Source organism: Rana temporaria, chromosome 2 (genome assembly GCF_905171775.1).
Source record: "Rana temporaria chromosome 2, aRanTem1.1, whole genome shotgun sequence".
NCBI classification, from domain to species: Eukaryota; Metazoa; Chordata; class Amphibia; order Anura; family Ranidae; genus Rana; species Rana temporaria.
The window spans coordinates 112,941,343-112,961,500 of NC_053490.1; the positions used below are offsets into that span (position 1 = coordinate 112,941,343).

A 20,158-nucleotide genomic window follows, 5' to 3' on the forward strand; every position below is an offset into this window, starting at 1 on the left:
GATGAAAACTGTCCGCTCGTCTGTACGGGGCCTTACTATGTGCTGCTGCCAGGAAAAAGCTGGGGCAGAGATGGGAAGCAGAAAGTAACAGGGTCTGAAAGAGGACAACAGGAGGGCTAGATTTAGCTTAATGCCAAGACCAGGGGAGGTGTTCTGCCGCCAACTGCTGAGACGGGAGAGTGGCAGAGGAGCCTTTCTGCCGCTACACAGAGAAGCACAGGATCTGGCAGAGGAGTTCTGTCCTCCTCTCTGCTGCCGACTGCTGAGACAATGTGGGGGCGGAGATGAGGGCAGTGTCGCAGCTGCAGGAGAGGTGCAAGGGCCACATGAAAATGGCCTGGTGGTCTGGATTCGGCCTTTGGGCCTTGTGTTTGACACATTTGGTCTAGGGTGACCTGACTAATTAAAGCAGAGATATAATGTAACACGCAGGTCCCACAATGATGCAGTTTTTTTGGAGTAAGGCGTGTTTTAGTGGAGATCATCGTTAACCTTTGACAGTTTGGAAACTACATATAGGGACCCAAAAAGTGCATGTATCTGTGAAAATACCTGTCTCAACAACTTACTATAATTATAAGATTTTGAACAAATGGTTAAAAAAAATAAAAAAAACAACACACAAAATGTTTTAAATTTTTCTGTAATATCTGCACCATATAACTTTTCAAACGCTCATGTGACTACCTAGTGCACATGGGAATGTGAAAATGACTTGTATTGCAAAGTTTCCTCAGATTGTCTCATCAAGCATATATTTTACAGCAAAATGGTCCATTGTGGTTTTTATTTTTTACGCAGTCTGTTAGAAGTTAATACATGATATTCAATTGTCTTTATCCTGTATGTGGTGTGTCAGGGGGGGTGACGCCCCCATAGTGCAAATGAACAACACAAAATCCATTCCATCCACGTAACGATTAGTGGTCATTGGGAATATCTAGAAAGCAAAAAGGCATTTTCTAACTTCCAGGTGTGCCAGGCACTTACAGTCTCATTCTAGGTTATCAGCATCTTGTGAATCTCCAGTGAGTGGTCTACATGAAGTTTCTCCTGTACAGAAAGGTCCACTTTGGTCAGGCTGCAGGATCATCCTGCAGTGCTCCGTTTTTTTTTTTTTTTTTTTACATGAAGCGATTTGATGCGTTTTCACATAGCGGAGTTTGGCATTGAGAACGGTTGTCACATTTCCAGCAAAATGATTTCATGAAAATTGTCTACCAATCTTGAGCTTGGTAAATCAACCAATTGGGTACAATCTGTAAAGTATGTGAAAATGTTGAAGCACAACTAGCATTTGATTATACACTAAATTACACAGAAGAGTAATGTTCATCTTCACAGGTCTGTACATTTTTATATATATATATATATATATTGGGTAAGACGGACGGTGTCAGTAACTTCTGTTGTCTTCCTTTCACATGGTTACCACCTCACGTGAATGATATCTTTGGTCGAGTTTAGCAATGTCCTCTTGGTGCATAGCCACAGTAATAAGACAATAAAGTGTCTATATGTACAAATTTATGTGTTGAGGCAACAAATGGAATTTTGTTACTCAGGCAAGATCCCATGTTCAACTTATGCCAACGCGTGATGGCTTGGTGCAGCTTCAGGAATGATCTCACAGGTTAGGGTCTAGCTCATCTTTGAGTTAAGATTAATAAAGCAAACGGCGCCACTGAATGAACTTGAAAAGTAGCACATCTTATCCATTAGAATAGCTGTTTGCTTCGCCAGGTCATAGACTCATGGGACCCTCCTCCTCCATGGGTTCTTCCTGAGGTTCACTGCTGCGGGGAGCAAATAGAAATTATTTACATTATCTATAAAATAGCCTGCATTTCAAAAGCCCAAATCATGAAAATAAAAATCACACACTTTCCTTTTCAATGGAATTTTGTTATACCAATACTGGTCCTACAGGTAACAATAGGATTGCTGAATATAATGGTCATTTTGATGAAAGGATCATTCTTTCACACATTGTATCAACTGAAGTAAGCAATCAAATCAATCTATGAATGATCGTTTTACCAAAAAGATGACCTATGAAGGCAAATTGTATTTAACCAAATAAAAATTTTTATTAGTTGTATCAGATAATAATTTTTGAAAGAAAAAATTGTTTCAATTCTAAAAAAGATTATTATTACAACTCTATACAATGTTATATTTATATGGTTCTCTCACGGAGAGGAATTGTTCATAAATGCAAACAATTGAATAGAGATGTTGGTTCAAATTATATTTCTATACTTTTTTTTTTTTTTTTCAATTATATATATATATATATATACATATTATTTACACTATTTGTACAGAACCCCTTGATAGATTGCATCAATATATTTTATATTTCTATTTTTCAATAATTATATAACTGAATAACCTTTTATATGTTAATTTTACTGTAATTGAAACCTCTTGTACTACAATTTAACCTCGATAAAAAAAGTTTGTAAACAAAAAAATAAAAAGATTATTATGCACATACATGTATCTGCACAAGACAATATCTGCACAAACCTTTATAATATAGTGATAACCTCAGCCTATGGAGCCATAACTGAACACAAATGTAAAATTGTTTGTAAGATTACATATCTGCCAGCCATAAACACACAGAACATATTTCATCAGCTGGGTGTATCTGCTAGGTTTCTTCCCCGACTGTATTTCTATTCAATATAACACTAGAATTCTACTTAATATGTACCCTAATGAAAAAGACTGCTATTTGCCATCAGTAATTGGGTATTGCCTCTATTCAAACTATGAAACATCAGAATTATTGTTTTAACACTTTTGGACAATGACAATTTGAAAAGACATACTTCCCAGCTGCTGCCATTGGTCGTCCTACTGACAAAGAGGCAAGGGCAGTCACGGTGTCCACCTCGTCCCGATCAAGTTTTTGTGCTTCCAGGAGAGAGTACCCAACCTTGGAGGCAAACCGCTTCACGTATGTCCAATATTTACCTGTGGTTTAAGAAAAATCATCATTATAGTGCACTAGGGCTTCCAGTATATTTCAATTGGTAAAAATGTTTAATTATTTTTTTTCTTAAGAGCTAAATGAAATATGTAAAAAGACTCTCATTTACTAATGGGACTACCCTATCACTGTACCTGCCTTATGCCAGGATTATACCGATTTCAGCAGAATCCTTTCTTATATACAGTGCCTTGAAAAAGTATTCATAGCCCTTGAAACTTTCCATATTTTGTCATGTTACACCCAAAAACTTAAATGTATTTTATTGGAATTGTATGTGATAGACCAACACAAAGTGGCACATAATTGTAAAGTGGAAAGAAAATGATAAATGGTTTTGAAATATTTTTACAAATAAATATGTGAAAAGTGTGGCGTGCATTTGTAAATACACCAAAAAACCGCACTCATGATTATCTACAGTTCATAATAAACCCAGCATTTTTGGGAGAAGACAAAAGTTTCAGATAAAATGTTTTGGAAGAAAATCCATTTATTAGAGATGAACTCCAAAAATATGATAAAAAGTCAGTATAAAAATATATACAAAGCTATATAAGCTGTATAAATCAGATATAAATTCCACAGGCAGCTACCATCAAGTACACAGGGTTAAACCCTCACGGGTACTCAGCCCCTTTACTGGGAACCAATTCCTTTCAGAAGCCACCCAATTAGTAAATAGAGTCCACCTGTGTGTAATTTAAGAATCACAAGATTAAACACTTTAATTAATACTATGTAAAAAAAAGTGTGAATCTTGGGTGAAAATTGTGTAAATACTGGGTAAGGTGCATGTGGCCATTCATCCCAGTCTGCCCCGCTGCAGTGTGTTAAATGCACATGCGTTGTCTTAGTGCAGCCCATTCATTTAAATGGCTGCTAAACACATCACAACGGACCAAAAATCACGCATGCAGCATTTTAGCAATGTGTGGCAACACAAGTGCCTTGGGGTACCAATAAAAATGAATAGCAAGCAGCACACCAACTTGCACTGCAGTAATGCATGGGTTACTACTGTGCTTTGGTGGAAATGGACCATCGCTCCTGCATGTCTGCCAATAAAGTATCACTTAATTCACATGTTACAGAGACCTTACAATGGCCACAAACAACTGTGGCATTACGATGATACATAAATAAACATGGGACCCTGCAATCCATATTTATTTTACAGCCAATAATCAATGCTTGAGAATAGCTATGATTTCCAATCACACAGTGTGATTCACAATAAAGCAATCCCCATGTAGCCCTAATTGTCCCCAGAGCCCTAATTCTTACATTTTTTTGTGACAGCTGCATGAAAAATATAACATGGGCTTTAATTAGTTTCATAAGCTAGTAGGCTAAATAACACAGCTACAGCATATAGAAGACAACCATAACATCCAGACCGTCCTTGCCTCCAGGAGTGATCACTGAGGGTGGGGAGGTGTGCGGTATGAATACTTATAGGCTGTTGCTGAAAGCTTTCGTTAGTTCTGGCCAAATTGGCTACCTCAGACATAGTTTAGTGGAGATTCTATAGCTGCTGATTTTTCATTAAATTCTGGTATTAATTGAAATGAGATCTTAGTAACATTTGTGACTGATTTATCACATGGGGAGCCTTGTGACAGGCTCTTTGAAGTTATGTCTTCCAGATTTATGTAGAAAAGTCATTGAGTGCTCCCCAGCTGCAAGTGCTTGCCACGCATTATAGTACAGAGCACTGCGTGGCAAACAGCCTTCGCTGACAGAGGGGCTTCCTGCTCTATAAATGTACAACCCCCAAACCAAGACAAGACTTACTCTGTACTTGAATAACAGTCTCTAATGATCGCACAGCGTTGGGGTTGGGTCTCTGCCTCAGAGTTTCTTCGGGGAGGGGATCCAGCTGGAAGTGGATAGAAGATAATTATGGGGATTGAACAGAACAACAAACTATTCCCAGAAAAACATAATAAACACCTCTCCGAGTGGGATCTATATTAAATATCTATCTGAAGCTATGAAATGACATTGGGGCTCATTAATTAAAGCATCTAGAGGGGATTATCTGCACAAGTCATAACTAACCAAATTCCAGCTGTCATTGTACAGTACAGGTTTGACACTGAACCTGAATTACTCTTCTAGGCAGCATCAATTCATAAAATATCCAACTTAAAGCGGTCCTCCACCCTAAAGTGGAGTCCCGCTGATCGGAACCCTCCCCCCCTCCGGTGTCACATTTGACACCTTTCAGGGGGGAGGGGGGTGCAGACACCTGTCTAAAGACAGGTATTTGCACCCACTTCCGGCCACACGCTACGGGCGAAAGACGGGCATTCCGTCACATCCCGTCTGTCGCCCGTTGTGTGCTGGGAACACTCGGCTCCCAGCACACAGCGTGTGAGCCAATCGGCGGGCGCAGCGCGACTCGCGCATGCGCCGTAGGGAACCGAGCAGTGAAGCCGCAGCGCTTCACTTCCTGGTTCCCTCAGCGTGGATGGCGGGGGGAGCAGCAGAGTGACGAGCGATCGCTCGTGCTCTGCTGCGATCGGCGCTGGACTCCAGGACAGGTAAGTGTCCTAATATTAAAAGTCAGCAGCTGCAGTATTTGTAGCTGCTGGCTTTTAATATTTTGTTCCCATGGCACATCCGCTTTAATAAATGGGAGGCAACAAGTGCTTTAACTTTATAATGCCTCTCCTCACACGGGGCGAACTCCGTCAGGAATCCGCCTGCTCGCTAATGTCCGCCGAGCAGACGGATGACTGGTCCACTTATGCAGAGCGGACATAGACACAGCCCGCTCTCCTCTACAGATGGTCGGATGTAGACGGACCGCCTATTCGTTTACACCCAACTGCCATTCGATCTGCTAGACAGATTGGGAATGGATTCCCATCCATCTGTTATTAGTGGATCAGATTGGATATCGGTTGTAAATGTACACGTCTGTTTACTTCCGCATGTCTATAAAAGGATAATGGAGTGCTGAATCGGTCCGCCTGTGTTAAAGGTGCCTAATAATAAGCTTGGGTACAGATCAGCTTTAAGCTATAGTTGGATTGTTTCTTTGTCCTACAGCATTAACTGAGGCATTCATCCCTAGTATCCAATATTTATACAAAAAAAGACAACCACCAATTACCTACCTACATTCTTTATAGCATATAGTCATCAACAAGACTACACATTAAATAATTGGTGTCTGCAGGTTTAGAGAACTAAATAAACACTTCTAAAATGGGTATTAAAAGTTTAGATGTTCTGCAACTGTCAAGCTGGACCAAGCATATAAAAATTAAAAACATGACAGCTTGGTTTGAATCTGCTGGATGGCTTGTAGCAGAGCATTTGCTACCAAAGACAGAATATTTACTGGTGAAACACTACTCACCTCATTGCCTAATAAAGCTGATACACAGGCCTCAGAGGCATCGCATATTGATGTCAAGTCATGGCCACCTTCCAAAGCCAGAACCACTCGGCCACCAGCCAAACTCATAAGCTGACGTGTCATATGACCAAAACCTAAACACAAAAGCAAAAGGAGAAGTTCAGGATCTAATCTAAAAGTAAATCAATAGTCTCAACATTTATGTCTTAGAACCCAAAGTCCAGCCTGCTCTTACACTTAGGCGTCACTTTGTATCCTCCAAGTGGAGCTGGGTGTCCTTCAGCTGCGTCAAAACCAGCTGATACCAAGACCACATCTGGAGAGAATTCATGAGCAATTGGCATCACCACAGTCCTGTAAAGAGATAAAAAGGAAAAAGGTCATGTTGAGAGTAAAACAGGTATTTAGTAATTAATAAACAGCTTAATTCCCAATTTACCAGATAAAAAACCTACACTGCCTCTGGTGTTATGTCATTTTCTGACAGATCACTAATAGCATGCTTAGATCAGAACGCAACAATGTAATGCATACGCTAAACCAGTGTTGGCCTTCTAGAAAAAACAGTGTTGGCCTTCAAGAAAAACAGTAGTTTAAGGCCGGCCATAGACAGAGCGGATTTAATTCCTGCAACCAAAAGAAAAGTTTTCAACAGGAAATTCCTCCCGCCGAGCCAATGTGTTCAGGGAAGCCGAACACATTGGCCCCTTGCAATAATTGCATGTAAAATCTGTCAGGCTGGTTGTATCCAAGTTGATCGATCAATCAACTTGGTCACATTCACCCTGCCCATACATGGTTTGAATCTAGGGCAGTTCCTGCTGAACAGGCCGAGATTCCAATCATCTATGGCTGGTTTTAGTAAAAAAAAATCTTACTGTTTACAGAAATAAAAACTGATCTTTAGATACATGTTTAAGTACTTTAAAAAAAAATCTTTATTTTACAAAAAAACATGCAATACAGAGACTGTGTACATGGCGCTGCTATAAATATTAATCAGAAAGCCCAGCACTGCCTGGTTACCATTGGTGGGCCTGTCTCACTGATAACCCATACAGCTTTCTATATTTTAGCAGTGAAGGGAAGATGTGTCCCTCCTCTGCAGCGGTGACATGACTGCTTGCTTTGTTAAAATACCTGCAAAGCAGGAGATTGAATTACACAGGGTATGCACAACACCGTTGTAAAAGGCACAGCAGAAGCGGTGGAGAACAGGTTTAAGTGCAACACTTGCTGGTTGGCAAGTGGTGAACAGAACATAATTTCAAATTTACCAGAAAACACACACACCAATGAAATTTAAAATGTACACCACAATCAACTTTTGCAAACATAACCTAAGTCAGGTACACAAGTATAACTTGCTAACACCATAAGTGTTAGTGCACATAGACTTCAGACTTGGAAACAAGTCAAATGCTGTATGTTTCTTGGGATCTGTATGCCTTTAGAATCTACTGAGATGCTTTGACATATTTGAATTTCCTTTAATTCCCTTTCAGCGGGTCAAGGTGTTGCCGCTTTGACCTACTTTTCTATTCACGTCGATGTCTATGGGGAAGTTAAAGCAACTCCAATGCAAAATCCTGAGCACATGCACCCTAAAAGGTTAGCCCACCCAAAAGCAAGACTTCAGTCTATAATATATTCATTCCATACCAATAAAACTTAATGGGGGAAAGGGGGAGGATGTGAGTGGCACCACTTTATAATAGCCACGGCATTTGCCAACTTAGGATGAAGATAATATCTGAATACGGTAGATATGTAAAGAACTGTTAGATGACTTTACTCTCCAGCATCAACCAAAAACTGAAAAGGATTTTGCTGGAGCTGACTCTTAAATACCAAATACCATTGGCGCTAGCAACCTAGAATGAATCGATGTGCTCAGGAAAAGGTTAGCCTCCTAAACTGAATCTAGCAAACTGGCAGGTCCCATTCCCACACATCACTTTATTTCATACAGTGCTAAAATATCTGGCTCCGCTATGTTTATGTGAGAGGTGAGTTTTTTGCTCAAAGCAAGTTCCTCCGCTCTTCAATCATGAATCCATTTCCAGTTACAACTCTTTGCTTCCTGTGCCCATCTTTGGTGACCCATTGGATAAAATGATTGGATATGAATGCCACCAACTGCTTGTCACCTGGCTATCCTGCAGAGCTGACAATCTAATAAGCAAAAACGGGGCTTCATAAAAGGCAGCAACAAGGAAATAAGTAAAGCTGTGAGCGGAATCATGCTTTCTTTGTGCAGAAAACCTATTTATAGAATGCCTTTCATGTAAAACGGATCCAGATGTAGAATAGAGGGAAGGGGGCTGCTGGGCAGGAAGAGGCAATCTCATAATGTGGAAGAGAATTAAGACGTTGCAACAGTCACATCAAAAATTCCATTTAACTCATTCACAACTGAGATTTATACCACCAACAGTCAACAAAAATGAAATAAGATATACATTGTGATAAATGGGTCACCTCATCCAGAACTGATATTTCAACGATCTGAACCAGTTACCACTTCCTTTCATCTCCCTACGCTAGTTCTTGGATATCAAGGTGGCCGGGGCTCTACCTCTTTCTGCTGAATAAGGGGAGTCTCACTTCTCCTGTTTCCTCCATATGACATAGTAAAGTACAAATGCAATGGGGGGAGGGGGGCTAACTACTCTGTAATGGCTGTCTCAGATGGGCATCCAAGCTCAAAGGACTTCCCAAATAGATAACAGGAGCCACACAGTGATTACATTTGTCTGAATCTACCAAAACCGGAACTAGTGTTTTGGGTGGAATGGTACTTGAAATAGATTTTTAGAAATTGTTGGTAGATGCTGGAGAGATAAAGCTAGCCACAAATGTTAGAACTGCAAAATCTGTAACTGCATTGGATCTCAAGTTTTTGAGACCCAAACCCGTGAGAAGGAAAATATACAATCTATAGAATTGGATGAGGCTGTAAGAAACCATGACTGGTTGAAATATATTTAAAGCTTGACTCTTAGCCCAAAAATCAAAATTTCTTTTGAGCTACATATTTTTATCACTAGTATGAAGGCACAACATTGTTTTTATATTAACTTCCCATATTTTTCTGCATATGAAAGGCAGGCAGAGGTCAAGCACTGGAGACAAGTAACACAGGTAAGACTTCATTGGTATGCTACTACCGATTTCACTGTTCATGCAGCATGCATTTTTTTTCCAGGTGAGAAGTATTTTTGTTACTTCATCATACTCATTACCTAAATGTGAAGCACTGTAGGCAATGGGGGGGGGGGGGGGGGGACCAAAAGGGTAAAAAAATAAAAATCAAGACGGCACAGTACAAAAAATATGCAATGGTAACTTTTGAGATTAAAGGGAAACTACAATGTAATTTCAGTGGGAAAATATTGTAACATTACATTAAAGTTTACCTTTCAGTTATTTTTAGACTAATGTTATGTTCACTTGTATTTGCTGTTCCGTACTTCTAGAAATGTATTAGACATGCAGAGTTGTAGAATTTCCCTCTATTGGCTGTTAGTCAGTACAGGCATACCCCGCTTTAAGTACACTCACTTTACATACACTCGCGAGTAAGGACATACCTGCGAGTGTATGTAAAGTGCCTTACAAGTACTGTACAGACATTTTGCAGCCGCAGTAGAAGGAGCTGAAGCTCCGAGAGCATACCCCGCCGTGTTCCAGTGTGTCCCTGACACCCCCACTACAGCTCCTGACACCCCCACTACACCCTAGAAGTGAAAAAGGGTATTGTTTGACTTTAAGTACATTTTCGTTTTACATACGTGCTCTGGTCCCATTGTGTACTTAAAAGTGGGGTATGCCTGTATTAAGCAACTTGTCTAATATACCAACTGTTGGGATAAAAGCTTGACCTCAGAAGTGCCCAAAGACATACCTACTGTACAGTAATACTAAGCAGAAAGCATTGTGCTTTCAAAGTGTGCTTTTGGCTTCATTCGTTTTAGTATTTCAAAGCCAACTATTTCTCTAAACTAGAAAAAAAAAAATCAGAGAGGAAAGCTTTTGCCTCGTACACACGATCACGATTTCCCACAAGAATTATTTTTTTCTTTTCAGCAGGAAAATGGCTGAAATTTGTGCATACACACGGTCACGCTAATCTTGGACAAAATTCCGACCGACAAGAACGTGGTGACGTACAACTTGTACGACAAGCCGAGATCAATGAAGTTCAATAGGCAGTTAGGCTCTTCTACTTGATTCTGAGCATGTGCGGGTTTTTTCGCATCGTAATTGCATACAGACGATCGTGACTCCCGGTAGGAATTTTTCCTGTCACAAAAATTGAGATCCTGCTGTCAATCTTTTCTTGGCCGGAATTCTCACAGAAGTGCGATGGAGCATACACACAGTCAGAATTTGCGACAAAAAGCTCACATCGCACTTTTCTCTTCGGGAATCAAAATCCTGTGTACGAGGCATTAGTCCTATGACCTGTCAAAAATCACAGCTTTTCACAAATCATGGAGCTCTCCCTTTTGCATTAAAGCGGAGTTCTGCCTGGGAATTTTCTTTTTTTCAAGTCAGCAGCTACAAATACTGAAGCTGCTGACTTATATATGGACACTTACCTGTCAAGGGAGCGCGCAATGCCGGCACCGGAAGCCAATCTTCAGATCGACTCATGGATGCTGCTGCTGCCATTCCTGGTAAATTGACCAGGAAGTAAAGACTTTCGGCTTCACTCTTGGTTCCCTACTGTGCATGCGCGAGTCGCGCTGCGTGTTCTGAATGGTCCCTGTCTTGGCATGGTGTAGTTTGCCGCATAAATTGCGGCAATCTATGCCCGGAAGTGGGAGAAAATACCTGGATTTGACAGGTATCTGCTCTCCCTGAAAGGTGCCAAAATGAGACACAGGAGGGTGGGGGGGGGGGGGGGGGGGAATCCAATAAGTGAAAGTTAAATTTCTGGGTGGAACCCTGTTTTAACCACTTCAGAACTGCCCACCTCAAATTTACTGTGGCAGAGCGGCCCCACTGAGCCGAATCATGTACATGATCCAGTATCTCCGGGTAGGGGGCGTGCAAACGTGCCCGCCGAACTGGCTGTGCTATCATTTGCTACAACACAAGCCAATCATTGGGTCCCAGTCCATTGATTTATGGCTGGAACCCACCAATCGACTGAATGACAGAAGAGAACCCTGTGTAGGTAAACAACACAGGGCTCTCTACTGCCAGCAGAGATGTGCCGTTTATTTTTCTCCCTGCTTTGCAGGCAAAAACCTGCACATTGCTTAGTGAAAACACCACACAGTAAACACATTACACATTTTTACACACACAGTTAACCCCTTTATCACCCTAGACGTTAACCCCTTCCTGGCCAGTGTCATTAGAACAGTGACCGTGCATATTATTAGCACTGATCACGCCCTGTACACACGATCGGTTCATCCGATGAAAATGGGGTGATGGATTTTTTCATCAGATATCCGATGAAGTACCTACACACCATTAGTTAAAAAAACGATCGTGTCAGAACGCGGTGACGTAAAACACAACGACGTGCTGAGAAAAATGAAGTTCAATGCTTCCAAGCATGCGTCGACTTGATTCTGATGCGTCAAATTGATTCTGAGCATGCGTGGCTTTTTAACCGATGGACGTGCCCACAGACGATCGTTTTTTTCTATCGTTTTTTTTTAACCATCAGATAATTTTAAAACAAGATCCTATTTTTTTCACCGATGGATAACAAACCGATAGGTCCCACACACGATCGGTTCGTCTGATGAAAACGGTCCATCAAACCGTTTATCAGACGAACCGATCATGTGTACGCGGCATAAGTGTCACTGGTAATGTCAGTGGCAGTTAGTCAGTCCTTGTACCCTGATGGTGAGTGGTCAGTGTGCAGTGTAGTGGTCAGGGTTAATAATGCGTTCGCTGACACCAGTACTGTTTTTGAAGTTTGAAAGTTTGGATGCGGCCCCCCATGGGATATGGAAACTTGTCTTGTGGCCCTCAGGTAATTTGAGTTTGAGACCCCTGATGTAGCAGAATACAATTTGACCCAAATTTATGAAGCAATTCGATTTGTAATTTTTCTATTGGATATATTTTATAGCAGAAAGGAAAAAAAATGTTTTGTTTATATTGCAAAAAATAAATCTAGACTAGCAGGAGGGTTTAGTTAATAAAACAGTAATGTTGCTATGGTGGCAGGATGGGACAGCTGACAATACAGTACTGCCAAAAACATAGAGGAAGGGTATAGTTAACAGCACTGTAATGCCAATACATTTGAAGGAGATTATAGATGGCAATAAAGCAATGCCACTAGAGTAGTGGTAACATACAGCCAACACTACAGCAATACCGCTAGCACAGCAACGCGGTATAGATGACAGTACAGTAATGCCACTATATTAGTGGTAGGCTATAGGTGACAGTACAATAATGCCACCACAGTAAGAACAGAGTATACAGTAGATGGCAGTACAGCAATGCCACTTGAGCAGCAGCAGGGTATATCTGACAGTATAGTAATACCTCTAAAGTAGCAGTAAGGTATAGCTGACAGTATATTTATGCCAAACAATGGAAAAAAAGTCCTACAACCTATGCTGTGCTCCCGCCCTGTTGCACTGACAGGTGCAGGCTCTGCGCTGATCCATGGAAAGAAGAAATGATCCTGGACTGCTGCACTCTGATTTATTGAAACAAAAATAAGCAAAGGATAAAAATCCAAAACTGTAAAACATCCAAAAATTCATGCAACACTGAAATCAATGGTGGGAAGTGTCCACTTCCCACCATTGATTGCAGCGTTGCATGAATTTTGGGATATTTTACAGTTTTGGATTTTTATCCTTTGCTTATTTTTGTTTCAATCAGAGTGTGGCAGTCCAGGATCATTTCTTCTTTCCAAGTATATTTATGCCACTATAGTAGTAGCAGGGTATAAATGACAGTACAGTAATGCTATTATGAGAGCAGCAGGGTATAGGCGACAGTGTGGTAAAGCCACTATAGTAGCAGCAGGGTAAAGCCGACAGTACAGTAATGTCACTAGAAGAGTAGAGAGGTAAAACAGCAGAACAAATCACCACCATTACTGGACAAAATGAGCTGAAAAGGAGACTAGAACAAGTTTCAGCAAATCAGAAAGCAGAGAGAGGACTGGGTGGACTGGTGCTGGCAGTAAAGAGTGCTGTAATTATCTGTTCACTGGTCTGCTTTACTTTGCTCATCAATGTGCTGCATGCTATACTCTCAGCAAACAGGTTAAGGGTCACTCCAAACAATGTACACAGTTGATTAGTAGGCCCCATGCAAATATTAGCACCCCTTAAATAACGGCACTATGGCTGTACATTTTAAGATTATTCAACTTGCTGTAAAGATGGCTGCACAAGGTTAATAACAAGTGTTGTGTGTACTGCACGCTGGTAGGGGTTTGATGGAACGGGGAGTGTTGGAACTATTCTGCAGCCATTCACATTGTGCCTGTCTTGTGTGTAATGATACGGTTGTCTTAAAGGAGAAGGCTGCACTGACGTTGCCCAAATAATACCTGTGACTGTGGACACCCAGAGGGCTTCAGTACCCAGCTCTCCTCATCCGGCACATTCCACCAGCACTAATAATGCACTACAAGGTCAGAAAAGACAGAAACGAAAAGGAGTGAAAAGTGGGAGCAGAAAAGAGGAGCCAGGAAACCATGAAAAATAAGGGATGGGCAAGGACAGGGTGAGGGCACAAAACAAAACAAACTTACCTGAACGCTGCAAGGTATTCTGCATCACCCATAGGAGGATCCAGACCGCCTGCCCATGCAACATTTACACTGAAACCTTCCCCACTGTTAGCACCAACCTGAAAGAAAATCAACGCAACACATTAAATAGTAGAATAGGCATTCATTTGATAAAAGAAAACATGGGGATTAGACTATTATGCCCCCACATTTTACCTTTGTCTCTTTACCTTAGAGATAACAAAAATATCTATTAGTTAGATAGTTAATCAAAAATTGTATACAAAATGTATAGGGTTTATACATGCTAAATATATCTGACATATAATTCAGATTAGGTGGGAGAATGATTCCTTGCATGTGATTTCACCAGTGACAGCGGCCGCTTGGACGAAACGCGTAGGGTGGAGTTCCAACAGTGAGGTCAATCCTGTTGTTTCTTTGAGAAGTGAGAATAAGTCTAGTTTTAAAAAATAACCCTACTTTTAAATACTGCACCATGAGCAATCCCCTTCTTTTTACATGTGGTTCTTTAGAGTAACTTGTTCCGAAATTGTGCTTAATGTGGGATGGCGATAAAAAGAGTGGTGATATTACCGATTGCCTTAGCTGGTTGACTACAACTGGAATTGAGCAGTGTTTCATTCATCCATCCCTAGAGGGATTTCTCCCTAAAAGCGCTGTCAGACCTTCTGTTATAGAGGTCTGTGCTTCCGGTAAGAGGCTTTGATATCCCTCTTTGGTGGTATACACAGCGGTGAGGATTGGAAGCACAAAATCACCACGACTGCTGCTAGGTACATGAACACAGAGCACGTTTGTTCTACATAGCTCTACACTCTGCTCTTTCATTACTTGAACTTTCATGAAAGTTTTAGATCACGTATTCGTTTTATTTATTGCACTTTATTTCATATGATTTTTTATTGCAGTATTATATGTATTTATTTATGTACTTTATTGAATTTATAGATGCACATTATTTATTATCCGACAGTGCAACACATTTATTTTTGTGATTTTTTTTGTATTATTGTGTGTAGATACAGTGAGTGCTGCTGTCATTTGTTGAGAAAAACTTTCTTTAGTGACTTCTGTTAATGACACCTAGTGCAAGATATTACTCTTTTGTTATATTTCACCAGAGGTGCCTGAAATTAATGAATATCTTGAACTAGGCTGCATTAGGGATGATGGATTAATTAGAATATCAGAACGGGAGAAGATTAAAGTGAAACACTACAATAGTTACGCACAAAAACCTATAAGCTACCACCTAGACCTCCTGATTAATATGCAAACACATAAGCAAAGACCGTACATGCACACATCTGCTATTCACTGTCTGTGCATAGAGAAAAATGGCTGTATCCTGTGAACATGGCCATTATTCTCTGTGGTTCAAATTGGCACATGCATGGCTTTTCAGGAGACAAACGGGCTGAAAAACATTGTCCAGAGCATTCAAGGGTAATGAACAACAGATATCTACACTTTATATGCTAAATATATATTTTTCATTTGTAGGGGACAGGCTTTACAGTAATTATACTGAAGCTTACTGCCTCTCCCTTAGCTTAAAATGGCAAAATGTTAAAATATCAGGTGGCCACAGGATGGCTTAACAGGATAAGTTCACCTTTGCAAACATGTTACATATTCTACCTGTTTTTAGGGTGGGAAACGCAGCATGTTCATGTTCCTACAGCCTCTCTCCAATCCCTGTTCTATTTGTGACAATGAGCCAGGGATCTTCTCCCTGCATCCACTGTCACAATCTGAAAAGAACAAGGTCGTATGAAGGTCTGCCCATACGGCTTTACCATTCATTGACCGAGTTCTGTGAATGTACTGACAGCCTTTGCGACAGCTTGTAGTTCTCAATGAACTACCGGGGCACTGGTGAGTGCTCTAGTACAGTGTTTCCCAACTCCAGTCCTCAAGGCACACCAACAGGTCATCTTTTCAGGCTTTCCATTATTTTGCACAGGTGATTTGATCAGTTTCACTGCCTTAGTAATTACCACAGCCGTTTCATCTGAGGGAAATCCTGAAAACATGACCTGTTGGTGTGCCTTGAGGACTGGAGTTGGGAAACACTGCTCTAGTAATTCATTTATTCTTCCTGTCATTCAGTAACTGCCTGCTCATACGAGGTACGGGCAGACAGCTACACAGACAGTCTGCAGGAGCCTCATATTGCACCCATGATCTGACAATCGCAGGTGCAATGATTTACAGGCACCAAAAATAAATAAATACATTTTTTTTTACTGGTAAAAAATTAGCATTTACTATTTATTTATTTTTTAGAAAGGTGAACTTATCTTTTAAACCAACTTGGAATTTACTGCATTTCCACCAGAAAGCCCATACATATGTCAGACCACACTAGCTGTATAGGAGCACAAGTAATAGCGACAGCTAAATTATAAGATAATTATTACTAAACACCCATTGCTAATTAGGTAAACACAGAGGGAAACCACATATAAAAATAAAGCTAGGAGTCTATAGCATATATTTAAACAGATGTGACAGATGTCAGATTGTAAGACTGAGCAGAATGACTCAGTGCTTGTATTTTTTACAAAAAACAGCAGCACTTTATCACTTATTTGTTGGGAAAATGTCAAAAAATAACATTCAACGTTTGCAGCCAGCCACCCAAAATGGTGCAGCAACAAGCAGGCTTTTCTCTAGATAAAAAGGGTATGACTGTAACGCTCTGGCCTTTGACTCCACGTGCACTGCAAAGGTTAACAGTGCAGGAGAGGAAACTTGCTCTTGCCGGCTTCAAACGATAAAATGCAAGTGTTCTGTCTATCACTTTTATAACGTTGTTTTCAAAGGAGTTATTTTGGGCAGGAACACTTATTTCCCATCTGCTTTGCATCTTCCCTCCCCCTTTTTTATTTTTTTTGCAAAAAAACTCTTTGTTCCTCAAAATATCAAAGTAATGATGATAAACTGTTTACAATGCAAAATCCTCTCAGGCCCTCATCCCGGCACCCCTTCTGTAGTAGAGGCTGCACGTAATCAGCTGTGTCAGTCCTAAACTGTTCCTAAGCCATATGGCTACAATTATATGAAGATGCTGCAAAAGATCTAATGCAGTGAAAAAAATATGGCAACTATAAGCCTAATAGGCATCCGTTTGCCTTGGTGACAAATCATCATTCAACAGGTAGTGGGCACAACATATTAAACACACACCACTAAGTAGAAGATAGATAGATCATTTTGCAGATAAAAAGAAAATCTTTGGCTGCTCTGTGTTAAAGGGATTGTAAAGGTTTTTTTTTATTTCCTAAATAGGTTCCTTTAAGCTAGTGCATTGTTGGTTCACTTACCTTTCCCTTTGATTTCCCTTCTAAATGTTTTTTTTCTTTGTCTGAATTTCTCACTTCCTGTTTCTCCTCAGCAAGCTTTCCCCCATCATCCATGGGGGTTAGTCAGCCAGAACAGCTTACTGAGGAGGAACATGAAGTAAGAAATTCAGACAAAGAAAGAAAAGATAAAAACATTTAGAAGGGAAATCGAAGGAAAAGATAAGTGAACCAACAATGCACTAGCTTAAAGGGGTTGTAAAGGAAACATTTGTTTTCATAATAAGCATCCTTTACCTGCAGACATTCCTCTTTTCACTTCCTCATTGTTCGTTTTTGCTCAGAAGTTGCTCTATTTCTTCTCTGTTCTGTTCACTTCCTGCTTGTCTGATTTTACTGACCACCGTGACGGGAGGGTTTACTGCGGTGGTCAGTAACGTGCTCACCCCCTCCTGGGAACTACATCTGTGTGGCAGGACGCTCTCTACGTGTTAGAGACCTCAAGGAGGTGTGAATTACTGGGCGTGCCGCAATGCATACTGGGAAATGTAGTTCTTACATGAACGAGTGCTGCAAACCAGGAAGTGAATGAGAGAACAGAAACTAGAACGCTGGAGGTGATATAGATGAAGGAATTTAATAGGTATTTACTCGTTTTTTAACAGAATCATTACACTATTCTGTCTGTCTACCGTGCAGACATTAATTTTAGGCAAAACATTTTTTTCCTTTACAACTCCTTTAAAGGAACCTATTTAGAAAATAAAAAACAAACCTTTACATCCCCTTTAATGAATATATATAGAAGGCCTCAGCATCTCCCCAACCTGTAGTCAAGTCTAGTTGTTTTCCAATGTAAACCATTCTAAAGCCCAGTGCCAGAACCTCAGATTTTATCAGAGGCTCTAATATTGAAATGTTAAATAACGATGACAGGTCTTAGCTTCAGCAGCAAGGCATGGGCAGACAGAGTTCCTATTTAAAGCAATATTAAAGTGACATTAACCACTTCCTGCCGGCCGTACGACTATATACAGCCGCAGTGTGGTTGCCAATCTCCGGGAGGCCGTCTATATACGGCCTCCAGCCACAGCCGACGGCGGCGCGCGCGTGCCCGCCGCATCACTGAGATGCCGATGCGCGTGCCTGGCGGCCGCGATGTCCGCCAGGCTTCCACGATCGGCGGTTACAGAGACAAGGACGTGGATCTGTGTGTGTAAACACACAGATCCACGTCCTGTCAGGGAGAGAGGAGACCGATCTGTGTCCCTTGTACATAGGGACACAGATCGGTCACCTCCCCCAGTCAGTCCCCTCCCCCCACAGCTAGAAACACTATGCAGGGTACACATTTAACCCCTTCCTCACCCCCTAGTGTTAACCCCTTCCCTGCCAGTCACATTTATACAGTAATTAGTGCATATTTATAGCACTGATCGCAGTATAAATGTGAATGGTCCCAAAAATGTGTCAAAAGTGTCCGATGTGTCCGCCATAATGTCACAGTTCCAATAAAAATCGCAGATCGCCGCCATTACTAGTGAAAAAAAAAAAAAAAATAATAATAATAATTCTGTCCCCTATTTTTTAGGCGCTATAACTTTTGCGCAAACCAGTCGCTTATTGCGTTTTTTTTTTTTAAGCAAAAATATGTAGAAGAATACGTATCGGCCTAGACTTAGAAAAAAAAATGTTTTATTTTTTTAAAAAATTGGGCTATTTATTATAGCAACAAGTAAAAAATATGGATTTTTTTTTTCAAAATTGTCACTCTTTTTTTGTTTATAGCGCAAGAGGTGATCAAATACCACCAAAAGAAAGCTCTACTTGTGGGGAAAAAAGGACGTCAGTTTTGTTGGGGAGTTACGTCGCATGACTGCGCAATTGTCAGTTAATTGTCAGTTAAAGCGACGCAGTGCCGGAAGCTGAAATTTCACCTGGGCAGGAGGGGGGTATATATGCCCAGTAAGCAAGTGTTAAGCAAGTGGTTAAAGTCTTGTTTTTTAAATAACAAACAAGTTATAATTACCTGCTATGTGCAGTGGTTTTGCACAGGGCAGGCCAGATCCTCCTCTTCTCATATCCCTTGCTGGCACTCCTGGCCCCTCCCTCCTGCCAAGTGCCCCCACAGCAAGCAGCTTGCTATGGGGGCTCCCGAGCCGTTGCTCTGTGTGTCCATTCAAACACGGAGCAATGGCTCGGCCCCATCCCCTCTCTCTCTTCATTGGCTCACTGACTTTGATCGACAGCTATCACATCCAAGAACTGGTAACCTGCAATATGATAAAGGTTTGCTTTTGGGTTTTAATACTGCTTTAAAGAGTACTTCCAGGGTCAAGAGGCTGCCAAAATAAACAGAATTATCAACATTACTTACAGATGTCACATAGATCCTGCACTCTGCCAATGTTCTTAGCGTGTAAATGTGCTTTAGGGACTCCACCCCCCTGTACCACCCATTCTTAGTAAGCACAATCTGCTCATTCAGAATAGATAATCAATAGTAGTATATCTTGGAACGCATTAGCGGTTTGCTAACTTATTTTTCTTTTTTGCCTAGAGCACCATTTCAAATAGGCCTGCCAGTGTGGTTTATTACTGCTGATCGTGGTTAATGATGAAAAGAAGGCTTTCCCAGGCCATTGTCTTTATATAGATGGTCATTACCTCGTCAGCAGCTCCGCTGCCAGGAAAGAAGTTGCCGTCATCATGTCGATGAA

General features: G+C 40.9%; 1 protein-coding gene across 5 annotated transcripts in view; it reads right to left on the reverse strand.

The window, feature by feature from the left end:
• Nucleotides 1-627: 627 nt before the first annotated feature.
• Nucleotides 628-20,158, reverse strand: part of HDAC7 (histone deacetylase 7) — a 459,678-nt gene continuing 440,147 nt past the window's right edge. For all 5 annotated transcript variants that reach the window (XM_040340777.1, XM_040340778.1, XM_040340780.1 and 2 more), the window contains 7 exons: nt 20,106-20,158; nt 14,131-14,228; nt 6,610-6,728; nt 6,375-6,508; nt 4,799-4,883; nt 2,841-2,985; nt 628-1,796 (listed from right to left, as the gene is read on the reverse strand). The exon at nt 20,106-20,158 is cut by the window's right edge and continues 67 nt beyond it. In XM_040340777.1, the coding sequence (XP_040196711.1) occupies nt 1,745-1,796; nt 2,841-2,985; nt 4,799-4,883; nt 6,375-6,508; nt 6,610-6,728; nt 14,131-14,228; nt 20,106-20,158 (686 nt within the window). In that variant the 3' untranslated portion in view covers nt 628-1,744. The remainder of the gene's footprint in view (nt 1,797-2,840; nt 2,986-4,798; nt 4,884-6,374; nt 6,509-6,609; nt 6,729-14,130; nt 14,229-20,105) is intronic.